At 41.1% G+C, this 15,151-nt stretch overlaps 1 protein-coding gene across 4 annotated transcripts in view; it reads right to left on the bottom strand.

Moving 5' to 3' along the window:
* Window positions 1-15,151, bottom strand: part of MYO1B (myosin IB) — a 108,898-nt gene that overhangs the window by 86,887 nt on the left and 6,860 nt on the right. For all 4 annotated transcript variants that reach the window (XM_071434527.1, XM_071434526.1, XM_071434528.1 and 1 more), the window contains one exon: window positions 6,284-6,424. In XM_071434527.1, the coding sequence (XP_071290628.1) occupies window positions 6,284-6,418 (135 nt within the window). In that variant the 5' untranslated portion in view covers window positions 6,419-6,424. Of the gene's footprint in view, window positions 1-6,283; window positions 6,425-15,151 lie in introns of those variants that run through there.

Genomic DNA, 15,151 nt, shown 5'->3' with positions numbered 1-15,151 from the left:
CAGAATACTTCTTAGGCCACAAGCTATCACAGAAAAGATGTGCCTTGGGCACACAAGCCTTTCTTCACATCTGAAGAAGCAGCAGGCATCAAGGTCCTAGCCTGTGGCAGCTGCAACAATATTATTACTACAACTCAGTAGCTTCCCTCAAAGGGCAAAACTGTTGAGGCACTGATGGGAAAATTGCTCAAATTGACACAGGCATTCCCCAAGGGAGGAAGAGAAGGAGATGGGAGGAAACTCAGGTCCCCTGGGCTCCCATCACAGGCAGATGGAGGCTGCTCTGATCCAGCTCTCAAACCATCCTGCCTTTAGGAAGCTGGACAGCCACCACACCTGCCACTCCTCAAACTCCCAAAGGGAGACCAGCAGCCCAGGATGGACTCGCTGGCTAAACACAAGTAAACACATGAAAGGACAAGAGAGCAGGGTCAGATCTGGCAGGAGGAAAGACTCTCATGTGTGTTGCTGCAGGAGCAGCAAAGCACAGTCCTGCCACCAGCCAGCACACACGCAGCTATGACGTACCCTAAATCCACAGGGGACAACAACCCTCATCAAAACCCAGCCAAGGACCCCACCTGGCCCCAAGAACCACATTTTAAAGGTGAGCATGATCATGCTGGCATCAGCATAATAAAACTGAGAATAAAATTGAACTTCAACAGTCACTCAGTTACTACTACCACACAGATCTTCCCAGTAAGCTGCATTTGTGTTGCCCAATACCACAAGTCTCTTCTTCACAGCATCAGTGGGATGGTTACACAAGGCTGATGCAGACCAGGACAATTGGTCTCATTCACATAAATGTGTTCCCTACCCTGTTCTTGCAAATGTAGCATCTGGAATACCAGGTACGAGTGCAGCAGGAACAAAGAAACTGTGCTTGACAGCAATTCAGTGAAGTCCTAAATAATCTAAGGTAGCTGAAAATGGATGAATCAATAGTATAGACAGACACAGTGGAGTAAAAGCAAGTCAAACCCAAAAAGGTTAACCCTAAAATATTAAAGCAATCAAGATCAACAGGAAGCAGCTCAGTCTATGAAACAAGCACATGTCAACAGCCATGCCAGCAGAAGGCAGCCATAAGGATGGTACCTCAAACAGATAAAACAAGAGTTATTACCCTGGAATGCCAAATATTTAATGTTTCAGTGATAAAACAACAAATGTTCAGTAACATAAGACTGCTGCTGCCCAAAGCAGCCCACAAACTCCACGCACCAGAAAGTACAAATTAAACGCTGACATCAGAGAAAGATTCTGTTTTGTTGTAAGAACAAAAAGCAAACAAACATTTTCTTGTAAGGAACAAAATGTTGACCTCTGCAAATTTGGGAAGACTTCAAGAAACAACATAACTGTGGGGAAAAATGTGCAGGGCAGCAGAATAAAGCCATATCTGACCTCTAAAGGCTGACTCCTGTGAGCCTACACAGTTCCCCTCCCCTCCAGACTCCTCACACCTCCCTTGACACTTCCACATCTCTCACAAAACAGCAAACCCAGCATAAAAATAAGTTTCAGACCAATACAAACACTACATTTTACCCAAAATCTCTACCATTCATGAGTCACTGTAAATGTATATATAGACAGATGCCCCCTCCCATTTGTCAGCATCCCAAACTGCAAAGGAAAAATAATTGCCGAATAGGATTCGGCGAGCATATTTCAGCCAACTTAGAAAAAAAAATAAACCTTAAGAGAGGGAGTTCAACAGAACAAGTCAAAAATTCATCAATCACACACAAACTGAATTTTATGAATGTATTTAAAGTTTTCCATGCGGTCTGCAGGTCACACATTTTAACCACACAAAGTGCTCCCTGAAACCTTCAAATAATCAACATTGTGGGATTCTTTCCTACTTGCTAATGCATTGCCCATGAGCCACATTTTACTTCGTAAAGTTAACGAAAGACTCCCACGGGCTTTTGTTACCAACAGTTACAGAAAAGAGCTTTTGTGGAACAGCAATGCAAATTTTATCAATGTAAACTTTAAGAGTTGCGAAAACAATATAATAAACAATTACAGCTTTCTAATGAGATTTTTCTTGGTCAGACATACCTCAGACATTTCCAGACATGACTAAACTCTAAGATTCCCATTTCCAATTAACACATGCGTGTTACCCAACAAACCCTCCCCCCTCCCCAAGCCACTCAGCATGAGATTACTGCAGAATTTGATGGTCTTTAGTAGAATATTTGGCCTAACTCCAGCTCCACCAGCCTTCATGCTTATTTTTATAGGCACAGCCTCCAGCTTTGCGCTCTAGTATGTAACACAACACCCAAGTCTATTAAACTTTCCACCAAATACACATAAAATTGAACAACAGGTAATCAGGCCACAATCTGCTCCCTCACTCTTAGGAGGGAGCTCATTGCCGTGTTTGCACCATGGCATGAAGTGTTCTTGAAGGGCGTACAGTGAATGTGCCTGGGATGATACAAAAGGGCCATCAGAGGATCCAGAGCTAAAGAGCTCCAAGAGCTTTGCCTCTTGCAAAGGGAGCTCTGGTGGAGGAGATCTAGAGTTTCAAAGGGGTAGATGGAGCTGGCACTAGAATCTCCAACATCAAACATTCAGCATCGAACATAAAAACTGTGAAAGAGACTAGAAAAGGCACAAAATCTTCTAGTGGAATGAGCCCAACCATCTTGTCATCCTTGGCTGTGGGGAGGGGAGAGGTTTGGCATTGTTCACTAATGGCTCGATCTGAGTCTCACATGTCATAGAATCACAGAAGAGTTTGGGTTGGCAGGAACATTTAAAGGTCTGTAGTCCAATCAATCCCCCCTGCAATGAGCAGGGACATCTCCAACTAGATCAGGTAGCTCAGAATCCATCTCCATGGTGACCTTGAATGCTTCCAGGGATGAGGCAATCACCCCATCACCTATCACCTCTCTGGATGGCCTGTTACAGTGTTTTACTATCCACATCATGAAGAAAATTTCTTGCTTATTATCTAGTCTAAATCTACCCTCTGAGTTTAAAACCAATATTCCTCATCCTGTCACAATAGGCTTTACTAAAAAGCTTGTGTCCATCTCTCTTTAAGTCCCCTTAGTGAGTTTACCTACCAAGACCGGCTAACACCATCGTGCAGCACCTGGCCAACCTCACAGCATCTTCAAAGTTTTCCATGTTACAGGTCTCATTCCTCACAACAAACCCTTCTGAAGGTTACAACTGCAACTCCCTTTAAAAACTAACATATGTAGCACTGACAGAGCCTTCAGTCTGCAGGAAACCATGCAGACTGCATGGTTTAGAAAACCATGTTGGGTAAGCCTGGTTTGCTGCAGCTTGACTTTGTTCTTTAAACTTGAGCACAACTTCCGGCAGTGCCTGCGGTGGAATACTGACATGAGGGCTGAACTTAAGCCCACAGCTCAGCCATTAAAGGACAAGTCCATTCCTACTGCCCTCTGAAAGGATCCTGAGAGGTCAATTTGGCTATGCAGCTTGTTGGAGGAGCAGAAATCTGCAGTGTTGGTTAAGCAGCAGCTCTTCAGTAGTGCAATTTGGTTTCCCCTGGATGCAAACTACAGATTTTACATGGTAAAACAAGCCCTACTTCCAGGTGTAACAGAGGCTCCATTGTCCCCATCAGAGTCTAAAACCAGAAATGCAAAGTGTAGTTGCCATGAGTGGCAGCAGCAAGGAGAAGGTAGAGAAGAGTTTGTACTTGAAAATTAACGTGGTTGTTACAGTGAGCACCATTCCAACTGTTACTGTTTTACAAATTTTCTAAAATATGCAAAAAATTCGCAAGGCAGCAAAACCCAGCTGATATGGAGAGGAGACAATATTCCTCAAGTGATTTGGTAAATAAAACCATGCAGCATCACAAGCCAAGTAACTTGCATACTTGGAAGCAGCATGTGGCACAGGCATGAACATCTCTCTTTTCTACCACTGTACGTAGTGAATGTTTTAATATTTGCAAAGATCTGTGACATTTGACCTTCAAATTCTAGATTCACACACAGAGCTTGTAAGACCTTGAAAAAATAGACATTCCCACCTGCAAGCCAAAGGATCCTACATTGCTAGGGAAAAGTGGCACCTGGTATGACCTACCAAAGAACATAATACAGATAATTAAATTGCACATCAGTGCCAGGTGCAGCAGAATCAGAAACTGGGGGAAATACATATTTCAATGTCACCATCTCAAAGAAATGTGTGTTTGAACACACATTGTCAGCTAGCTCATAACAGCAGAGAATAACAAAATAGAACACCCATTTGCCATTAAAGCATTCAGTTTCTTTCAAGAAAAAACATATCTAGTCTGAATTAAGCAGAAACATGTAATTAAATGCAATCCATAGGAGTTGACAGGAAAATCCATAGCAGTTGACTGGAAAAAAAAAAAAAGAAACCAAAACCCCCTTTGAGAAATCCACTTGCATAAGATTTATAGCAATCCTTCATAAGAAACTGCACAGTCCAGGGTGCCCTCACAGAACAGGTCTGCATCTTTATTGCTTTAAATAAAACTTTCAAATATGACCCAAAGTGGGTCATATCAAAGGCTGGGTTCTCCTTTAATCTCCAGGCAAACAGCTCTTTCGTTTTCTTTTCCTTCATATTTTCTTGAGTTAAATGGAATGGGATGATTCAGAATCACCCACTGTTACTGCAGACACTAGGAATAGAGTATTAACCCTAAAACTGATGTGGAACATATTAAGCATACAAGCCACTGACTGGAAAAAAAACCTCTGATTCCCAGAAGAGGCAGTCACTGCAGTTATTGAAAATGAAGGATTTGCCAGAAACAAGAGGAAAGAGCAGAAAAGAGAAGTCTAATATCTACTTGTCTGTATCAACAACCAAGGGTTATCCATAGGGAACAGAACCCATTTTCAAGGACCAAGGAAAATTCAAGACACAAAGTTTTGCAAATCTAACTCTCAAAGGTATAAGAGAAGTTTAAAAACAAAAAAGTTTAATTTTTTTAACCATTGAGAAAAAAACGTTTCCACAAATATACATCGTTTTGGTTTCTTCTTTAAACAAGATTTTCATGGATACTGAGAGTCTTTTCTTAATTTTATTGTTTAATTTAAATTGTCAGTACAACCTGAAGGAGCAATCAGTGGAAATGATACAATAGCAGTTAGGAGCAACTGTGTATTACCAATCTAATGTGCACAGAAAAGGGAGCAGGCCTGATTGAACAAAAAATTGAGAAGAAAGACATGGCAGACAATGAATAGCAGACTATTAGCTTCTTCCATCTCTTAGCTATAGACTATAGCTAAGAGATAGAAGAAGCAAACAAAAATAGCACAGATCCTCCCATACCTTTTCCTTTCCAATCTCCAGAATAACGAAACCATCACGGTTCAAATGCTCAGCAAGAATGAAAAATATAATCACCCCAAAAATTAAAAGGGGGAGGAAGACTAAATTATAATTAAGTACAGAACATCTCTTTGATTTTAGTAAGCTGCAGACACGATGGCTTGCAGATCACAGATATACTTTGGTTTAAATATTTAGGCTCACCAGCAGCCTTGGAAAGTCTCTTCAAACTGTTAAGTTCACACACCCTAAGCAATAAAACAGATACAATACCGTGCACATTTTAGCAAAAGTGGAACAAAGAGATGAAGCAGGAAATTAAAAGCTTAACTGGAATCACCATTTGCCTCTTCATTCCCCTGCCTGTGTTCTAACTGCCAGTTCACAACATCTCTCCTGTGATCATCACTCAGGGATTAATATGCCTGAAGACTTTGATTACTTCCACATATATCCAAGCTCATTGTATTTAGTTTAAAACCCAACCTTTGCAATAAACATAACCTTTTTGCAAATCAAAGATAGCAGGCAATATTTAAGATACCCTTAGCATATTCTGAGTGTGTATTGTTTCTGCTTCAGCCCGCTCTAACATCCTGGAAGTGCCTTCCCTGTATATGAATTATTTATAACTGCAATGCCCTCTGACAACAGGAGCATCAAAGTTACTGCCAGCAGCAGTTCTGGAACTGCTCTTTATGAAAATCAGAGGTCTCCCATGTCGTGTAATGGAGAAAAAGAAAAAGGAAAAATATCCCAGATGGGGAAGATCAAATGCAAAGAATGTAGTACAGGAAAGGCTACAGCACAAGTAAGGTTTAAAACATCCCTAATACAATGGATAATATTCAGGCATTCGGTCTGTGTGTATTCTTATAAATAAACACATATCTTAAGAATGACAGCATAGCTCCCCATAGGATGTTATTTTTTAACATATACTCACATAAACTTCATTGTGATCAAAGCGCTTCTTCAGGTTATTGATGAAGGAGTCTTCATTAAGTGGCTCTAAAAGAACCATATCTCCCACCCCAATCATGTCGTCTAAAAGCGATGTCTTGACCTCCATTTTGGCCATTTTGTCCTGGGAAAAACAAAAGAAACAAGAATAAAACAAACAGCAAAGGTTAGCTCAAGGTTATTTTAATTATTCACAGGCATTATCTAGTAACACTACTTGAGGAAAAAAAATTGAAAGAACACTACATTAAAATTATGTTTCCAAGGAACATTCTCAAAGTCATTGCATCTACCCAGGTAGTCCACATGATTCCAAAATTTAATTTGTAATAGTCAACAATGCCTTCTGGTCCACTTTACATCAAACATGAAACTCCTAGAAACAGGAATGAAGATTCCAGTGGGCATCGAAACCTCAGTATTCACATGACTTCAGCTCAATGTTCAAGTGCATGCAAGACTGTGTTTTATCAAAAGCTTCATCAGGATCTCCACACTAGAGTTTAAATTTGTCAGTAATACTAATCTGAGTTTCTTTTCCACCTCCATTAATACTGAAATGGAAACCAACTCAGTGAACCTGCTCAGAGACAAAAACCACACTATTTGACCTTAGTTCATGAACCCTGGGCTCTAAAGTGCCTATATTCCAGTACAGTGCTGGTATTGGCTACATGAAGCTACCAAATTACTTCATTTACTTGTAATTTTGTTGCTGGAGAGAACATTTTCAAGGGGCAGCAACAATCCAGCTGATAAAGTGGAGACACTGCACAAATATAACCGGAGTGGCAAAGGCCAGAAGCTGGGCTTGAGCAGGGGACCAGGATCAAACAAAACAAAGTAAGCAAGTCTGATAAAGGAAGTCATTTAGACAAAGAAGTCAAGGTCAGGCCAAAACTTGGCACTTATTTGATCCTCCCAGCCTTTTATCCCTCCAATCCAAACGCTGGAGATTAGTGAGCTCCTCAGGAGCTCTGGGCACACAGTTACTGCTTTCAGCTTCCACTGGAAAATGGACGGATTCACGGCGGCGGCCACAAACAGGGAACCAGAGGTGAGAGAACAGCTTTGCTGACCACACAAACCAAGGCCCAGCCACTGCACAGCCACAGCCACACAAAACAGCAGCTCAGCTTCACCAGTCAGCTGTCACAGAATGTTACCAGGCTGTCCTTGGTCCCCCCACCTCTGCTGCGCGTTTTAATTCTAAATATTTTTTCATGTTTCCTAAAATGCCATTGAGCAGCTGTTACCTCATATAACCAGTGCTACCTTGCCACAGTACCTCTCCATGAGATCACTAATTTAAAACAAGCAAAGTCTTTTATCTCTCCCTTCTCCCTGCAGCCACTACTTCACTAGAAGTTATTTGATGTTTTTCATCAGTGAGTGACATTTGAGGGATTTTCGATCAAGACTTAAGTCTTGCTTGATGTTTTTCCAAATTCAACGAAGAGAAGCACAGCTCCACAGGCAGCTAACAAAGCAATACAAAAAGATCCCCAAAACCTGAACCAAGCCTGGGAATTACTAGAAATTCACATGGAAATGCAAAAACAGTGTTGAACTATGGTAACCAACCAAAGCTGAGTCAACTCTGCTAAACAAACAAAAGAGCATTTATTTTAAACAGAAACACTGGACAAATATTTTTGTAGAGAAAGATACTTTTATTCTTAAAAGTTCACCTCTCTGAACCACCAAAAAAATTTTTTTAAACATTCTTAGAATCTTTTCAGAGGTATCACTTCAACTTCTGCATCCCATTAGGACAAATTCTTTAAACTACCAATCTTGTTTCAGTGACCTAATTACTTCCCATACATCAACTAATGCTCAAATAACTTTTGAAGGCTGAAAAAATAAAGCCCTTCTCAAGTATGGAACTTATTAAAGAATGGGTTTGTGGCCAAATATATAAAAAAAGCCAACACAAAATCCTAATAAAGGCAATTTAAACCTAAAATTTAAGTTCTAAGTACAATACCTCATTTACAATTGTGAAATTACATACCACCTATCACACTTCATGCATCACTGCTTGGGAATTTCAAGAGCAAGAGCAGCCAAACCCATCAAAAACATCCATGTATTCCCAAATTCAGTGCCATGTTTTGCAGAAGAGGTACAGGAAGACACTATATCGACTATTATAAGTTGGATCAAAAAGCTGTATGCAGATATTTACTTATCAATATATTGGAAAAGTTCCATTCTATGGTCAAAGGTTAATTTTCAGCTTGGTTTTTTTCTACAATAATTTACAGCATTGTATGGTTAAAATATTTTTCATCAACTTGCAAGCTAGAAAATACTAGAAACCCAAATGATGAGAAAATTAACAGGCTGAAACAATTTATTTAACACTGATTGCTCAAAGCCATTTTCAATAGCCTAGCCTTTGCAAAAATCCATTAAAGATTACCTCCTACACGTATGTATGATTCAAGAGTGTTCTGCCATGGCAGCATTGTTGGCTTTTGCTTTGGTGGAATCCAATCTTAATCCCTGCTCTGGTTTGGGTAACAAAGGAAAATCCAGCCTGCGGAATAATTTGGTTATCTATCTGAGGTAAAAAGTGGCAGGGGGAAAAAGCACTGCTAAGAGAAACCAACAATGTTTAAACATCTATTAATCAATTAAATAGGACTTAATAACTGAAATTAATCTACTAGAAGAATGTAGTAGAGGATCAATATATAGCACTTTCAAAATACCAAATGTTAATTTTAGAAGTAGCTTTATAAAAAATGTCAAAAATCAGCACACTTCACAGAAAAAAAAATAATCAAGCCCTTGCAACATTACATGGCTAAACTTCAGAAAAAGCTCAGAAATGCAATCCAAATCCATGTCCAAGTATTTGCCATACACTCAAAGATGCCTTGCAGCTGTTAATATTTCCCATCAGCACTGCTGACAGCGTGCTCACCACAGTTTGGGAAGCAGTGGCAAACATAAATGCAAGTGGCTTCTACTTTTGCATGTATTCACACACCTTTAAAAAGATGAATGCTACTCAAGAACCATTTACAAGAACCAGATCTATGGGAGGGATGGGACCAGAAATTGCTCCCAGTGCCTGAGATCAGGAGGATCAGATTCTTCCTTCAACATTCTCTGGTCTCACCCATACCCACTTACCACTTGAGGCTTCTCCCAAATTGACCCTTCTTGTCCCTAAAGGAAAGATCAGCAGCATTTCAAAATATCTCCTTTTCCTGTAGGCAGTTGTCAAATCTGTTCTTCCTCCCCTCGGTCTCATATCTAAGCCTTAAATTCAATGGAGTGAGAACATTTGCAACATGTTTCCATTCTCAGAAAAATCATTTAAAAGTCAATTCAGTAATCCTTCACAGTTTGATCTGTTTTATGTTGGACAACATGCTTGGGAGGAGAAGTGCTTGGCAGGCTATGTCTTTAAAATGCTTTTATCCACACACTCCCACGCCACACAGAGCCTCTTAAAACACAGACTGCTGTATCCACTGCTTGCAGTGCCTGGGACTGGGATAAAATTTAAATTTTCAGTTTAATCTAAAATCTTCTTGCCCCTCTTGGCCACAGGGATGGCAAATTAAAAATCACAGCATCCCACTGCCACAGCAACCCTATCATTGGCCATTCTGGAAAAAGAGCTAATGACAGCTATAAATAGGAGAGAATGCAGAGAATAGGCAAAACCCCCAAAGCCTTATACAATTAAATGCACACATTCTCCACAGGGGAAATGAAGTAATGCCCTGTTATTGGCATACAGCACCTTATGGAATTGTCCCAGGTTTTCCACATCACCCTCCAACAGCAGAACAGCAACAATTGTCAGCAGCTCCCTACAGCTGTGCAGTCCTTAGCTCACACTCAAGAGTTTGCTGCGCTGGAACTATCACTGCCTGCAGAGGTGGCTTGGCTTTTTTCTTTTGTGTTTTCTTCCCAGGCATTGTAGCAAGAGGACAATTTCCCTACCATTAAAACTGACACAGATGTACTCACATATGCTTCAAGTTCTGATTATTTAAAAACAAAAAAAAAAAAAAAAAAATTGAAACACCACAAGCCTTTGGTTTCACTATAACCAGCTCACTCCCCTTTTTTCTAACTCTTAACAGGGACAATGTGCAACATCAGTAATTCAGTAGTGGAGTTCAAGCTGATTTCACATTCCAGGTCTGATCCTGAGCCCCTGTCAGGCTGTAATTATGCTTGCCCACCCCTTCCCTGTTTCTCTGTCAGGGAGCAATCAGCCCACACAAGGTGGGGACATTGACAGGCCACTGCTGCAAAAAGCAGCCAGGGACACAATGTCATTACTTGAACAAAACAAAACCAAAAGGGGCTGCAACCATCATCTCATGCTGCTGCTTATGACAAGCCTAGGTATCAATTCAGCAAGAGGCAGGATTTAAATTTATCTTGTTCTGCTGCCCAGCAAGCCTTGTGTCTCACCAGCTGATGCCCCAAAGGTGGAAGTTCATTGGGAACACCCTGTGCTGGTTCACCAGGCAAACTGAGGCAGACTCTGCAGCTGAACTGCTACAATGCCCTTTTCACTCAGAGCTGCGTTTCCCGACATCAGCATGTGTGAAAAAGCGTTGATATCATCCAGAGGAAACCCCTGCTTTCCCTCCAGACCCCTCCCATCTGCTCTGCCTGGAACACCTGCACCCTACTCCCCAGCTGTGGCTGCTCTCAATTGTTCCTCTGACACATCCATGTCCTGTGGAAAAGAGCAGAAAACAGCTCGATGTTGCAGCCCGCTGTTTTTCCTGCAAGAAAATGGGACTTGAGGAACGTGACAGACGAATTTCAGGAAGGAATGTTAATGGATATCACAACATCAGTAAAAGCACTCAAAGAACTAAAAGGCTTCCTCTGACTCTCCATCTTACCTTTTGGTTTTGCCAGTGTCTGGATAGTTTCTGAATTCCTTCCTTTCTCACAGTCCTACTGCACCAATCAGTGTTTTCCAAACTGGAAAAGTTTATAATTCGGAGCTTTTGAATTAGCTAATGCTTCTCACATCTTACCTACCAAGCACGAGCTGTTATTTGAAGCCTTGTGCAACCTCTCTTAAATTTCCTTGGGCACCGAACATTACACACGTGTACCGGATTCCTTGGGCACTTAACAACCACCAGCTCTGGTGAATTACAAAAGTAAAATGCAGCATTACGGGGTGTATTTGTACTGGGACCGCAGGAATGTTTGCATTCAGCATCAGCTAAATGGGAACAGCCCTTCAGCAACATCAGATTAGGGCAGTTTCGCACCAGTGGCTGCAATTTAGATGACAGAAGATCTGACCAGAGAATTCCACAGGAGAAACGAATGCTCCACTGGCCTCTGCTACCAAACACCACACATTTATCTAAAGATTGGGTAATTTTCAAGAAAGAATCAAGCCACTTAAGGTAGTGTTGAACAAACAGCTGCAACCCTGCAACCACTGAGGCAATATCATCTTTTAATAGTTTAACAATGGAGACTTAACTGCAGTTTAGAAAAACTGATAGTGGGATAATTAGCCTGCATTAGGACATGTACAAAATGTTTGTTGGGACATGATCTCGTCCGGTTGTAAACAGTGGATGAAATTTCCTTCATTACCAGGACTCAGGTTCTTCAAAAATGCAGAAGTGAGAGGTTTGGTTGTTGCTAAAGTTCTTTGGGGCTTGTTGGGGGGTTTTAGGGTTTTTGTTTTGGTGTGGGAGTGGGGTGTTTTCTCTTTTATTTTTACATTTATTTACAGCTTGGTTACAACCCACACTAAGCAGTAATCTTCCCTAAAGTGAGAGAGATGCTTCTCTCATACCTCTGTTCATAATATGATGAACTATGAACAACTCAGGTATCACCAAAAAGGTGCACAGTACCTTACCACAAAACCAAAATCACATGGGCCATGGATGCAGAAGATAGAGCTTTGCCCTCTTTCTCTTCCTTAAAAAAACCAAAACCAACTAACTCAGCAGCCTGAGGGGGCTGTGTTTGCATTTCTCTAAGGCTACTTTCTGTTATTTTTTTCCCAGTGGTTTGAATAACATTAGCATGGATATTACCTGCTCTGTGAGACCATGGGGTATATCTATTCTATTATTCCTACTTTACAGTCCCAGCAGTACATGTCTTCAAATTACTTCTGATAATTATTTTGCAACCACAACACAATAACTGCCACCAGTAATTGCACTCTGGGGCTGATCTATTTCCTAAGTCAACTTTCTGCCTTGCTTTAACTCTTCTGGGTCAGTCACACAGTCACACCAGGTTTTGGGAAAAACATTTGGGTCTTTCAACGTTGCTAAGGCACTCTTCTTTAGCACCTGTGAAAATACAGTCAAAATATGTCTGCTACTCCATTTTTACCCTTAAAATGTTCCTTTACATTTTGGATTATATTGACAGGCTTCAAAGATTATAGGTGTGAAGTGGGATTTCACGCGAATGGTTATTCTGGAGTCCATTTTTTCTTTTTTTTTTCTTTAATTAGTTTAATGGGGATAACACCTTGGGTGTTTTCAATGCATCTAGAAATAGGTCTTCACTACCAAGGCTATTTACAGTCCAAAATTCTGGTTAAAATCCCACTGAGTTCAGCAGAAACAGGATCCATGGTGGTTTCTTATATTTAGGCTTTTCTTAGTCATTGCCCAGCCACAGAGTTTTATAATCATTCCTGGTCCACATCTACAGAAAGGGATAAAGTATTCAGTAACAAAGGAGGTCAATTTTTTGCACATAGACCTTGCTAAGGTTTCCTTGAATCTTTTTCAAAATAAGGAACAAAATGTGACTGCAAAGTTGACAACCAGAAGTTGTCAAAGGTCCTGCCGTCTCCCCCTAAACCAAAGACTAGATTACAGACTGACAGTGGTTGGACAACACAACTTTGAAAACATTGTCAGTAAGGGACATGGACAGATAGAAAACACCCTCATTCTTTCACAAAAGAAGCCAAAAAATATTTTACTGCTGGACAGGCAAACTCCACAAAGCAGTGGGTGCCCTTTTAAACTGATTATCTTAATCTTTCAAGCTGCCGCCTAAAGTTTTCTGCCAATTTTGGGGGATGCTGACCAATCCAAAGGTTACATTTGCAGAACAGGGGCACAAAAAACAAGGCAGCGTTTATTTACGTTAGCTGTATGTCCCACACCAGAGCTTGCCACCTCACCAGAGCTTGGGTTCAAAAGAGCTTTCAGTAGCAGATCCCCACCAAACACTTTTACAATCAATCAGCCCTCTCAGAGTCAGATCACTTCTTTCACCTGAGGTTTCAGTCCCTCGGGAGCAATCCAGCAATCAGCTGTAATCAAGATCTTCGACCAAAATAGGATTTTTATTTTCTATTCCACACAAGCACATGGGCAGAAAGCACTTTGCTGCAGCCAGCACGGGAACCTCACATCCCTGACACAGGCAAAAGAGCTGCTCAAGGTGATCAACTGGAGCAAACACACATTTACATCGTTGGTGAGGCAGGTACTAAGAGATGTCCTAATACCACAGGGTTAAAATACCAGAGTACACGCTAATCTTCTGCTCAAATGCTTTGTTGCCTGTTAAGCAGTGGGTGATAAGCCCTGAAGATATGCAGAAAACTAAATAACAGGCCAGGTAACCCACAGCTGCACTCAGCTGCCAACAGCAGAAGGAAAAGCAGCCACAGAAAGTCGTCACAACACTCATTGAACCAGGCTTAAAACCGGTCACTGGTGAGCACAAACCTGATCAGGAGCTTCAGGAAATCCAGATCCCAGAGGAGGCATCGGGGCCTGTATCTACCCAGCATCAACCAGCCACAGTAACTGAGCATACACCCTAGCCCCTAGAGCAGCTGGCACTCACAGGTTTCCACAGTTTCCATGCACCCATATCATCTCCAAGCAGTAGAAGTCTGGGGTAAAGCAAAACTTTCCCTGTCCTTTTCCATTTAAAACAGGAGGAAAAGAAGTCACCCAAATACCACCCCAAAGTCTTATTCTAGCCCATTGCAATTTCCCCTCCTGAAAACCTCACTAATGGGGTCCTTGAGATATTTGTAAATAAAGAATGGAATGTTTTCAGGCTAGTATTTTATGAAAATAAGACAAATCATGCCAGCTGTACATCTCTTAGTCTACACATCTACTCTCTCAGACACATCTAATGTTGAATTTCATTGAAAAGGACAGAGTAAAGGACAACAGAACAGCTGATTTTGCACACAAAAGCAGGAAGGAGAGGAGATCTGAGCACAAGCATTCCAACAGAGACATGGGCTGAGAGGAGAACAAACCCCTCATTAAGTACCACAGAGCAGAAAAATTGCTCTGCAAAATTCCCTAGCTGCAGAAAAAGCTTCAAGTGGAAATTATTACTTCTTTGCAAGTCAATCCATCACAAGAGAATAACCTGCAGGAAGTCAGACATTACTAGTTCCATGTCTCCCAGGGGTAGCTGCCAAGGTAAAACAGCAGTGCATGGTTTCACCCCACCACTTGCCATCACTGTCTATTCTCTGCATCCATTGCTGTCCAGCGAGACACTGCTATTTTTTAATAAAGGGAGTGAATAAAAGAATTTGGATCCAAGTGTTGCAGGAAGAGGAGGTATTATTTGGCCAAAACAAAGATTAAAAAAAAAAACTAAGGGAAGGTAAGGCTTAAATAAATTACACGTACTAAGACAGGTTTGCTCATCTCAAGCAGTTGACCTATATCCACTATTCTGTCATTTTCATCCTCAACAGCAATTTTCAGATAGACACCTGGAATTAGAGGATAAAAGTCACCAATTTCTAAATCCAGCCATCTCCAGCTCTTCCTGTATATTGTACAAGAGATATTTCAGACAATGGGACCAGTTC

Source organism: Agelaius tricolor, unplaced genomic scaffold (assembly GCF_023055355.1).
Source record: "Agelaius tricolor isolate 1412-34295 unplaced genomic scaffold, bAgeTri1.0.p SCAF_10, whole genome shotgun sequence".
NCBI lineage: Eukaryota > Metazoa > Chordata > Aves > Passeriformes > Icteridae > Agelaius > Agelaius tricolor.
Note: the sequence above shows the minus strand (reverse complement) of the source record. Positions and strands in the feature narration are given on the sequence as shown.